Consider the following 12,997-nt stretch of genomic DNA (forward strand, 5'->3'; position numbering starts at 1 on the left):
TCCCGTGTCAAAGCCCCCTTATGTCTGCTTAGTTGCAGCATCCGGTTTGCAGTGCCGCAGTTCCAACCTCTTCCCTTGATTTCCCTTGAGAGAGAAGCCTTGAAGGTAATAAGCGTGACGCTCGTGGAGCTAAACAGGTCGATGGTCTCCTGCCTTGCTTTTCTATGTGCCTTCCCTTTTGTTGTCTGCACAAGCGGTGTGACCGTACGACAGCACCCGCCTCGTTTGTGGCAAAATGAGACAAAGCAGCAAGAATGGCTCCTAACATTTCCACAAACATTAGCAGAGCCCTGGTGGTGCAGTGCTTAGAATGCAGCACTGCAGGCTGACTCTGCCCACAGTTAGGAAGTTCGATCCTGACCGGCTCAGCCTTACGTCCTTCCGAGGTCGGTAAAATGAGGACCCAGACTGTTGGGGGCAAATAGGCTGACTCGGTAAACTGCTCAGAGAGGGCTATAAAGCACTGCGAAGCAGTATACAACTGCTATTGCCATAACGCAGCTCTCTACTAGAACAAGCTATGCCAAGGATAACCGACACGTCTGTCAAGGTATAAATCACCTTAGTAGAGGGCGAAGGACCGTGCTTCAGAGGATGCATGATGTGCATGAAGGAAGAAAATAAAACACGATGCATAATCTTACTAAATACCAAAACTAAATATAAGTAAAGGTAAAGGTTCCCCCGCACAGGCGTGCTAGTCGTTTCCGACTCTAGGGGCCAGTGCTCATCTCCGTTTCAAAGCCGAAGAGCCAGCGCTTGTCCGAGGACGTCTCCGTGGTCATGTGGCCGGCATGACTAGACGCCAAAGGCGCACGGAACGCTGTTACCTTCCCACCGTAGCGGTCCCTATTTTTCTACTTGCATTTTACGTGCTTTCGAACTGCTAGGTTGGCAGAAGCTGGGACGAGTAACAGGCGCTCACTCTGTTACGCGGCACTCGGGATTCGACCCGCCAAACTAGCTAGCTGACTACATCCTAACGTTAACAGACATTAACAGCAAAGTGAAAGAAAATAAATGAATAACTGTGAGAAACTTTTTCTAGACATGCGCACAAAACAGTCTGAAACCATAACATAGCTGGACATGTGAGAATCACTATGGTTACCAGATAAGCTATCACCACAGGTGCAGAGAGCAGGGGAAATGTACAGTTAGAAATGAACTTTTCTGACGAACTAAAAAAACACGTGCAGTGACAACGTCTATCTATGCCTGCTCCGTATACTTTACCCCGTGACAGAAGCTGTGATATTGTAGGTTCCAGGCACCAACAATCTGTAATAGTCACCGAACTGTCCAGTTGTAACGTTGTGAGCAATCCCGGCCACAGCAATGGTTGCATTTTCCAAGGCAGCCCCAGTGACCACATCTCTCACAAACCCTTTAATTCCAATGTGTACCTGCATTAAATAAATGGGAATTAGATCCAGAAAACTTGGTAAAAAAAAAATCTGTTAGTATCATGAGGCTACATTATTCCTCTCATACTCAGTAACTTATTAATTTCATGCTAAGCGACCTGTGCAATGTTTTTTTTTTTTTCTCTCATCCTCGGAAAATTACAGGGTGCTGTTAAGCTTGTACATAAAAACAAAATGAAATAAAGTAAGGGACAGAACAAGGAAAAACTGGCACAAAATAGCACAACTTTTACGTGACTAGAGCGGCTAGGCAACATCACCAGAAAGAATGAACACCTGCATTGATTTTTAGATTGAATGAAACTTGTGAAGCTGCTTTATAGATTTTATCAGCTATGCTTGCAGTTTTAGATTTCTTTTGCTGTGAACTAGGGGACTGCTTCTGTCGTAGCTACTGCAACAGAACACAGGCGGTCTTTCAAATCCAAAATGCCAAGAAAAACAAAGAGGACAGTTGTGTGCTTTTGAGTCATGCTTGTAAATACGAAAGATGAATCAACTCAGTCCAATTTTACAGATAAACATGCCATTTTTGTGCACTGCTTCCCTCAAAACAGCTGGTGAATTCACGCGGCTTTAGAATACAAAATTATGTTCAAGAAGGTACGCAAAGCGCAATCCTTATTTATTTGCCTTGGCTATTGACAGGAACTTCAATAGAAATTAACGTGGAAACTGGCAAGTGTAAAAGGGAATGTTGCATTAAAATATTTGCTACCTAATATTATTATGTTACTTTGTACTGATTCCATATTCAGCATTATTTACCTTTCATTAATAAAACTATACAAATGAAACAGGGTTGTCTTTCTTCGCCATGTCGTTTCTCCTTTGATGTGACCTAATGATGGGTTGTCATTTTATAAATATTTTGGTGGTATTGGATATATCTTGCTTCCATTTCATAAAGGAGCTTCAGACGGACTATGTATTAAGAAGCTCACCGAGTAAAGTGAAAGAATTTCCTCCACAGCCAGAAGACTGAGGAAGGCGTCAATAAATCTATGGCCAATTGCCAAGTTTTATGCAAGCCAACTATTGATTTACGAGGACATGGCCTGAAAGCATCAACAGAGAGACCTTGTGGGAAATACACAATACTATGCCGTTTGTTTACTTACAAAATTTTTATCCCACCTTTTATTTCTTTATAAGGAACTCAAAAGTGACAAACGTACATAGAAAGTCGCCTCTGGCAAGATGGGTGGCATACAAGTTTGATATTTCTCCTCTTTCCCCCCCCCACAACAACCACCCTATGAGATGAATTCGGCTGAGAGAGAGAGAGGGCGTAAAGTCACCCACTTGGGCTTTCATGCCGTATCGGGACTAGAACTCCCGATCTCCTGGTTTCTATGCCAGCAAACTAAACGAAACTGGCTCTCTTGAAGTAAACTTTTTAAAAGTTGAAATGAAAAAAGCATTTGTGGGAATATTCAGCCAACAGAGTAGGCAACAGGAGTCGAAACTGTGGAGGAGGGAGCAAAAGGTTGCTTCAGGATAAGATATCAACGTTTTAGACTTGAGTGTGTTTTATGCGCGGTTCTAAATGTTTCAATAGGAGATGAAAAAGGGAAGAGATTATATACCTGGCCACTAACTGCCCTGGCAGAGTGAATTATCAGAACAGGTTTAGGCAAATACGTGCCTTACGCCATTTGGTTTAAAAATAAAGATCCTTCTCCTTAGGGAACTTAAGATGAAAGAAAACTATTTCCATGCCAAAAGGATTTCGTGCAGCAGGTTTAGAAATTGAGTGCTGCTCCCAGTGTGTGACAGGGTGACTAATCCTCTTGAGTCACGGTGATAACAGTGACAAGCCACGATCTGTTCCTGTTTTAATTGATATGTCAGTAACCTCTGGGGTGATTGCCCGGCTGCAACTTTCTGGTGAATCTTTTAGCCTATGCACAACAGGAAAATGACAAGGGCAGGCTGGACGAAAGCTAACTTTTTCCTTTAGCCTCTCTGTTATTAAATGGGGGTTCCTATGAAGTTATAACTATTGAAAAAAGGAAATTATCAATACTGCTGCTCATATATGAGCAGCTCAATTTTGCCAGCACTCTGTGCTACGTTCAAAAAAGGGACAAATGACCCCTTAACCAGACTTAATCCTTTAGTCAAGATCTGGGCAACACCCTGAACCACAGATTACACGGATTAGCTCCCATCCCCAGAAGGATACTGACTCTGATTTACAGCCACCGAAGTGATGAAGTTTCTGGGGTTAGGATACAATAATCTGAACTGTAAAAACATGAAATGGCTTAATATAACATGTCTGCACAATCAGTAGTTGGGTCCATGCTCAGCCATTCTTTAATCATACCTTGAAAGGCAGAGTTGGCATATATTTGACTCTAATAATCAATAGCTGGATACAAGGGATACCGTTTAGTCCGACATGTGAATATTGCCAGTGTTGACTTTAGATATTATTATTATTATTATTATTATTATTATTATTATTATTATTATTATTATTATTATTATTATTATTATTAATTTTATTTATATACCGCCCTTCTCCCGGAGGACTCAGGGCGGTGAACAGGGCAAATATATAAAAAATACAAAAGTACAAAAGTTAAAAGGAATTAAACATATGCCCAACTAAAAACAGTAAATACAAATATTAAAATAACAATAAAAAACCCCACCCAGATATGAAAGAGAGATCAGAACAGGAAGTCATTTTGAAAGAACTATGTGTGACTTTTGAGATACAAGTATTTTTGAGGATACTTGAATATTTCTGAGCACACACAGCTACAGTGAAAAATCTGAGAGAATATAGATCAGGGCTTTTCAACCAGTGGCACGGGTACCACCTGTGGTACATTGGCACCTGGCACTGGTGGTACGCGACCATCCTAGGAAAGTGGTAGCGGGGGAGGGGAATGAGCTGAACCGGTGGCAGCACCGCACAAGCCTGAGCGAGAGACGGCTGGAGCTGCAGGGCTGTCGGGGCTCAGCGGAAGCGCCAGGATCAGCGCCAGGATCCAGCTGGAGCTCAGCACTAATCCTGGCACTTCTGAGCCCAGAAGAAGCGCCGATCAGCTGGAATGTTGCAGCATCTCCAGGGTCTTGTGATTTACCTTCAGATGCTTGGCAACTGATTCATATTTATGACGGTCACAGTGTCCCAGGGTCGTGTGAAGTGACCAAAACCTGCTTCAACCACCCAGCAGATGCGGGGGGGAGAATAAAAACCAAACACCCCCACCTCCCACCCCCGCTGCCAATCCTCAACAGAAATGCTCACAACAATGAAAACCTCGGACAGGAGGAAGAGCACCGCCGGGCGGGCAGGCAGGTGTCTTGCTCGGCTGTGGCTTGCGGGGCCCTTTTTTCAATGCCATTGTAACTTTGAACAGTCACTAAGCGAACTGTTGTAAGTCGAGGACTACCCGTACTTCATCACTTTTTCCCTTTCTTTCTTTCTGGTCATCAAGTTTTTGACCCCTTGCTAGGCGACCGGTGGTACTCGGATGTTGCCCTATCCTAAAAGTGGCACAGTGGGTGAAAAGGTTGAAAAGCCCTGTTCTAAGGGCTCTCTTTCCTTTCTTTAACTCCAATTCTATTCTCTCTGCAATTCTGGGTTCTGCATTGCTCCTGGAGGGAAGGGGGGGGAAAGCATTGTGGGTTATTGCCTTGTTTTCCTCTATTGCTACGTTGCAACACTTTGCTGTTTCTGCATACTTCCTCTGTAAACTATCCCTTCCCTTGATATCAGCTAGAAAGGGGGGGGGGAGAGAAAGGAATGCGCCTCCAGCAACTCCGTTATGTCCAGGTTTGCAAGGGAAGGTGCGAAGAGCCAACAAAGCCGCAGCCCTGAGACAGCCTGGCGTTATCTCCTCTTTCCCACAACTGGACTTAACACCTGGGGACTGGCCTATTTGAACTGACCACCTGAACTATGGGGTGGGGTTTGCTTGGGACACCTTTAACCCTGACATTTACTCTGGGCTAATGAAAGAAAAGGAACTTTTTTATTTTTATTTTAATTCCATTTATATCCCGCCCTTCTCCGAAGACTCAGGGCGGCTTACAAGCTTAGCAGTAGCCTTCATTCTATGTATATGCCTGCTTATTAGGGCTTTCACACCCCTCCCAAGCGGCATTATTACAAAGTCAGCTTAATTGCCCCCAACAATCTGGGTCCTCATTTTACCTACCTCGGAAGGACGGAAGGCTGAGTCAACCTTGAGCCTGGTGGGATGCGAACCTGCACTAATTGCAGGCAGCTGGTGTCACTTAAGGAGGCATTAGCCCACTGCTCCACCAAGGCTCTGAGTGAGGGGAAAAAATTAATTGACTTATTCCCTGCTTAGTCGGGTAATGGTTAAATGTGAGTGATAAGACACTAAGACAAAGATCTGATTGACACAGATCTGATTATGGCTTGCTTAATCATTAATTTGATAAACAGGATACGATTTAAGTGGAGTTACAAAACTGCTAAAGCCAAACACAATTATTATTGCAGCTTAGTATAGCCCTCTAAACCAACGTCTTTTTTGTGATTTGAAACAAACAAACAAAAAATTCAAACGCGGATCGCTGATACTTCCTTCTGTTTAAATACTGCCTGAATTTTGGTGCACCACAATTACGTTTTCTGTTATTTCATTTGGCACGAACAATGCTAAGCTTTATATGGGTCATAAAACAATCATACGAACATTAAATGCTATGTTTGGCCCAACTTATGAGTCAAAAGGGATTAGGCAGAGCTGAGCTGACAAACAAGAAGCATATTCAAAGAAAGCCCTGACAGAGATGAATAAAGTCTTTTCATTTTCCAGAACAAAGGCAGGCTCAAATATACATGGATTGTTTGCTAGTATAGCCAAGAAGAGAGTTAAAAGTCGAATCTTACTTTTTCAATAAAAACGAGCAAAGATTCCCGGTTATTCAGCCATTCTTGCTCAAGCTGAGCAGCTGGTGGGTATTTGCAACAGGAAATTTCAAATGTGACCTCAAAGCAGTTAGCCCAAAGGTAGTTATAATCTTGCATTCCACCTAAGGAATTGAAAGAAAGAAGAGTGAAATAATTAAGCAAAGAACCATCTTTTGTATCAAACCGACTCTCTTTGCACCGTTTCAAATGACCATTTTTCAGTAGCCTGGAAAACCCATTTGTGCAAACTGGAAAAATTTTTAACAACTTTCAAAGATAAAAAGGACCACTGAGGAGGGGAAATATCGGAAAGGTATCTGCTACTTTAAAACCAATAATTGATAACTTTGAGATCTTGCAACTTCCCTATTTGTCATACGTATTCACGTTTACAAAAAAAACCTTAACATGCTAATATACAGGAGGCCTGACTTTTCATTATATCTGAGGCATTTTATTATACTCATCTTCTCTTTTCAGGGGGGGGTCAACACTTGATGCTCAGAATAGGCCTAACCTTTCAAGTCTACCATACTGATTAATTAATATGTATGTTAATTTAATAAATTAATATGTATGTTAATTGAAATGTATTTAAGTACCACATTGATATAATTTTCCTCTTTCGCTAAATCTAAAGAAGGTGGGATTGTGGATTCTTTATGTATTTAAACTCTTATTTGGAAAACTAATAGTGGAGTGCGTGCCTCCCCTCATTTTTATCATTATTCTACTCCTATTACGTAGGTTAAGCTGTAAAAGAACGTACCTGTCCAAAATCGCAAAGAAAGTTAATCGGAACTTGAGAACAAGTTGTCCCTATTCCAGCGCTAATTTAACATGACATTAGCTCTTAAGGTTAACAAAATGACCTTTCCAGATTTCAAAGCAGGAGTACCAAATTCGGCAGCAAAAAGAGAAACAGGTGAAGGTGCACACTAGACAAATATGAAATTTACTCTTGCCCTATTAAGTCACGTAGCAAAATCTTCGTTCGTGGCACATCAAAAATACAACGTGAAAAAACATAGGTAGTGCCCGTTTAGCGACTACCTCATTTAGCAACCATTCGCAGTTACAACAGCGCTGTAGCTTTTAATGGACAAACAGCTAGAAAACAGTCGCAGAAGTCTGTTTTTACAGAGGACCACTGTGGTGGGATTACTATATGCTCAAAAGTGGAAAAGTTCTACACTCCCCACAATACAAGAATAGTCAGTGAAAACGATGGAATTTGCACAGACGGCTAAACTGACTTCTTTGATCAGAGAAAAGACAGTATGTTTGCGACTGACTGGAAACCTTTTATAGATTTTCTGCTTGGGAAAAAAATGCACTTTGTGGTTTGGATGATCAGGAAATAAAATCCAGATAACGGAAAGAATTAGTATATTTTGTAACATAACAGCAAGAGATAACTTTGCAATTACAGAATACTTATATTTGCTGCAAAGGAGGTTTGCAGCATCCCACGGTCACGTGACTGCAATTTACGATGGTTTTCAAGGAAGCAGATGACCTGGACCCTTTTGGGTTGGGGCTGATGCCAGATTTAGTGCTGAGTCACTTGTAGAGGGCCTTTGGAAAACAAGGATGGATGGGTATGGTGCATCCATCCTTGCCCTCCTGGATCCCTCGGGGGCTTTTGATAACATTGATTTTATTTATCAAATCTGTATGCTGCCAGATTCCCAATGGGTTTGGGAGGCTCATAATGCTAAAGCATGAGACTTACATTAATAGCCAGTAAAAAAAAATGGCACGGATAACAAAATGGGGAGGAGGGAAACAGTATCTTTACTCTCCCTCAATAAAAGTTCAGGAGAAAACCCAGGGCAGGGTGAGAAGAAACCTCATTCCAGAGGTCATGGTGTTAGGAGCGCTGGTCTGGGCACTATTTTGTGGTGATTCGTCTTGGCATCGGTTTCTCTCCACTTCTATTTAACATTAACATGAAAGCAATGGGCAAGATCATCTAACAGCACAGAGAGATCAGCTGATGATACTCAGTTACACAGTTTCACCTCTGGTCAGGTAAATGAAACCACTGAGATGCTTATTCAGTGCCTGGAGGCTGTGAGAGTCTGGATGGGCAGGAACAGACTGCAACCCAAGATGGAGTGCCTTTGGCTTCTCAGGTCTCCTGAATTGAGTTTCATCTTTAATTCTCAATGGACTGGCCGTCCCGCAGAGTTTGGTAGTCCTTCCAGACTCACAGCTCGTTTGAAGAGCAGGTGCCAGCTTGTTGTACATATTTGTGTGCCAATTGCACGTTTTCCTGTAGTGGGAGGCCCTAGTGACAATTCGCCATGCCCTAGTCACTTCCCAATTGGATTATTGCAATCTGCTCAACATACAACTGTCCTTGAAAAGTAATTAAAGAATAGAATAGAATAGAATAGAATAGAATAGAATAGAATAGAATAGAATAGAATAGAATAGAATGGAAAATAGAAAAGAAATAGAAATAATAGAATAAAATAGAATAGAATATTTATTGAGAATAAATACGAGTCAGTTGCCAAAAGTCTAAATTTTGATCACATAACCACATGGTCATAAGTGTGAAAAAAGGTTATGTCACTTTTTCCAATGTTGTTGTAACTTTGAATAGTCAGTAAATGAACTGTGGTAAATCAAGGACTACCTGTATATAAGTCAGGTAAAATAAATAATGAAGTCAACACAGTCATAGCATTTACCAAAGTTGCTTAAAATTGACTTCATCTCTAGCATATAAGGCTAACATTTAGTAAGAGCTCATCTTTTTAAAACATCTTAGGGAGTCTAAGAGAATATTTTGCTGAAATGACTTGAATTTTTAGTCATAAGAAATATTGGGAAATATAGAATACTCTTGTATATTGTCTAAATTGAAATTTGTTTTTTAAATCAGTAACAAATTGTCTGTTACCTTACTAAAGACCTTTTCAAATAGAGAATAGAATCGAATAGAATAGAAAATATGGAATAGAATAAAATTAAAATAAGAATAGAATAGACTAAACTAGACTAGACTAGCTTTATTGTCCAAGTGCGATTGGAAATACAAGGAATTTGTCTCCAGTGCATAAGCTCTCACTGTACACACACACACAACAACAAAGTGATAGGTCACAGATCATAAATCATAATTACCATCTTGAATCATGAGATACAAACAAGTGATAAATCATAAAATACCAAGAGGAGAAGCTAGTCGGAAAGATGGGAAAAGGTGAGAAATAAGATGACAAAGATAATACCGGTAACAATGCAGCCTATTACGTGGGTACATTTCTTACGCCGAAGACAGTGCTGTGGGAATTAAGTGTTCAGCAGAGTGATGGCACAGAGGGGGAAAAACCTGTCTTTGTGTCTAGTTGTTTTGGCATGCAATGCCCTGTAGCGGAGCCTTGAGGGGAGAAGTTGAAACAGATTACGTCCAGGATGTGAGGGGTCTGATTGGTTTAGAACGCAACAGCAAATGCATCAAAATCGGGACGTTTTTTACAGCAGATGCAGTTTTGCCCAAGTTAGACGGCTGTTACACAAGCCATGCTGGTTCTCAGTAGGCTTAGAAATGCTACTGAAAGTGCTGGAATGTGCACTGGGCCAATTTACTTGTGAGACCACATAAGCCTAAGGCCGTGGTGGCGAACCTATGGCACGCGTGCCACAGCTGGCACACAGAGCCCTCTTTGGGGGCACGCGCGCCATCGCCCTAATCCTAGGCCTTCAGCTGGGTTTTATAAAACCTTTTCGCTTTAGGCCTCTGCTGCCATGTGCAAAAAAACAGGTTCAATCAATTTCAACCTCGCGGGGGAAAAAAAAGATCTCACAAAGTTGGAATTGGTTGATTGAATTTTTTAGTCCCACCCAGTCTCCCGTTACCACCGTAGCCATGCCCAGCCAATGGGCCACACCCAGCCAATGGGCCACTCACACCCAGCACCTGACGATACATAAGTGGGTTTTGGGTTGCAGTTTGGGCACTCGGTCTCTAAAAGGTTCGCCATCACTGCCCTACGGACTTCTCAGGTGCAACAAGGTGGCTGAAGTCCACGTCCCATTCGTTAAGCAATGTCAAGACTTTGGGGATCAAGGAGTCATGCCTTGTCCTGCTGCAGCATCTGCCGTATGGAAGTCTTCCGCCCCCCACCCCGAGATCTAGAAGGTCCCAAATCTCCTGGTTTTCCAAAATGCATGACTAAAACCCAGCCAGAATGCTAGATGAGCTTAATGTAGGCGTGGCTGGGTTATTGTGCTCTGAGTGTTGTGTCTTTTGTCTAGACTCTAGATGGCAGAGGTTTCATTATATCATTTCTATTTGCTATTGTTAGGCTGTCAGAATTCATGTCTCAGATGGGCAGTCGCAGGAATTTTCTAAATAGATAATTAGCTTTGTGTAACATGGGAAATTGTCTAAAGGATTTAAAGAGGTACTGTAAATACTACAGTGCTAATATAAATTTTCTCTTAAGCAAACACGCAAGTTTTGAAGTACACAGCTACTAACAGATGTGCTGATAAAGATGTCGACTGGTGGCCCCCAGGGGGAGGGCGTTCTCTGTGGGCGCATCAGACCTGTGGAACCGCTTGCCGGTCGAGCTCCGGATGGCCCCCGACCTTCGCTCCTTCCGGCGGGATCTAAAAACTTATTTATTTGAGCAATCCGGCCTGGTTTGATGGGTTAGGGGTTGGGGTTTTAACATGGTTTTTAATTACTGTATATATCGGGCATAATATTTAATTGTTTTTTAACTTTTGTACTTCGTTTTTAATATTTATTGCCCTGTACACCGCCCTGAGTCCTTCGGGAGAAGGGCGGTATAAAAATTTAATAAATAAATAAAGTGAGCGGGGCCAGTTTGTCACATCATTATCATTTTAACGAGAAAGAAGCAAGATTGCAGGAAGGTTTACTCAATAAATGCTGTGAAGCATAAAAAGCAGGACTAAGGAACTAGGAAATACAGTTGGGAATACGGTGTAGCTGGTCTCTGTGATATGCATTTTTTTTTAAAAAAAGACTACAATTTAAGAAGGTACTGTTGCAAGAAATGAAGGTAGAAGGAAAAAGCAACCACAAACTAAGATCCAGAAGCTAACATTTGTTTCAATTATTATTACCACTGCCATAAAATATAGCAGGGGTGATACACTGGTGCCTTCCAAGAATGGTTGTTTTATGAGTTTTAGGTGTGCGATATTTTAATGTTGTTCTTGTTAATTGTCAGATGTTGTGAATTATAGCAGTATATTAAAAAAATGTTTTCCATCAGCAGCCTTGTGATAAGTGATGAGGGGTGTGTAGGATTTTTTACTTCAAATACCTGGAGGGCATCACACTGCTTGCTATATATAAAACATGCATTTTCCTGTTATATGATAGCAAAGAATTAATCTACAATTCATAATTTTCTACCAATAGACGTATCTGTAAATATAAAAAAAGAAAATATGCTTCTTCAGGATATCCTGGTTTGAGCTGAGTAATAATTTAAAGTTTTACAACTATTTACTCATCCTATTTCCTTGTACGGTACATTAAACCTAGCAATCCTTGTAAATATAATCAAGCTCATCTTATTCCAATATTTGGGTGTGTTCACTATGAGAAGAGAAAGACAGAAAGGGAGGCTATTTAACAGGAAAAAAAGTTATTGATGATAAAAACACGAAATGGCTTTATTTAAATAAGACATTTGATCAGTGCAAAAATCTGCTGACTAAATTATTAATTTTATTAGAATAAAGTTTTTTTCTCATTAAATCTGACACCTATCTTAATAATGACAAAATTAATAAAGTCCTTATATAAAACTATTAATAGGCATAATCCATGGCTTCAAAATACCCATTGATAACAATGAACTAATTTTATTTTGATAATTGGACCTAGAAATGTGGTTGTTTAATCTGTTTATCACTAGTTTAGTTGAAATTATTGAAAAAGAATAGTTAGATCTAGAGCAAGAAAGGTTGGGGACCTCCAATCTAGAGCATTTAATTAGAATTTAAAAATTGCATGCTTCTTTAACCCAACATACTTTAATTAAAAAAATAATATAAAGAGACTCTAAATCCTATGTTTAGCAACAAGTCATACTTAATTCAATCCAATTTCTTTTTCGAACATTTTTAGTTTAATCAAATGTATAGGCTGTCCAAATTAAAGCTACCATTTTTAGGTATCTTACAAAATGTAAAATAATTATAATATTTAAACTTCAATAGAAAATTATCAAGCATCCACCCTGATAAAGATAACACAACCAACTGCAGAATTGTAAAACAAAAAATCAGGTATAAGTGATGTTAGAAATGTCTATTGTATAAGAAATCAGTCACACACAAAAATCCAGTACAGATATTTTTAAACAATATTTTGGTTAGATTTTAGTTATTCTTTGTGATGCTGAATGTATTTTTAGGATCACAAATTATTTTAACTAACTGAACAATTGGCATAACATACAGTATGTGCGATCCTTTGTTCAATTAACAGCAAAACCCAAAGCAGATAATTAGCCATGAACATATGTCAGAAATAAACATGAGCACAACAGATTTTGTAATTTTTTTCTACTGTGTTAAATGCCAAAAGATATCTACTTTTCTTCATAAAGAAACCTTACTACTCATAAGATTGGAAGATAATATTCTCCTTGTTTACCTACTC

The 12,997-nt window shown here is 40.2% G+C and overlaps 1 protein-coding gene across 2 annotated transcripts in view; it reads right to left on the reverse strand.

Moving 5' to 3' along the window:
- CPD (carboxypeptidase D) overlaps positions 1-12,997 on the reverse strand; it is a 53,459-nt gene that overhangs the window by 35,588 nt on the left and 4,874 nt on the right. For both annotated transcript variants that reach the window (XM_081337775.1, XM_081337774.1), the window contains exons 3-4: positions 6,313-6,455; positions 1,237-1,406 (exon numbers count right to left, since the gene is read on the reverse strand). In XM_081337775.1, coding sequence (XP_081193901.1) covers positions 1,237-1,406; positions 6,313-6,455 — 313 coding nt within the window. The remainder of the gene's footprint in view (positions 1-1,236; positions 1,407-6,312; positions 6,456-12,997) is intronic.

Source organism: Vipera berus, assembly GCF_964194415.1.
Source record: "Vipera berus genome assembly, chromosome: 1".
Lineage (NCBI taxonomy): Eukaryota > Metazoa > Chordata > Lepidosauria > Squamata > Viperidae > Vipera > Vipera berus.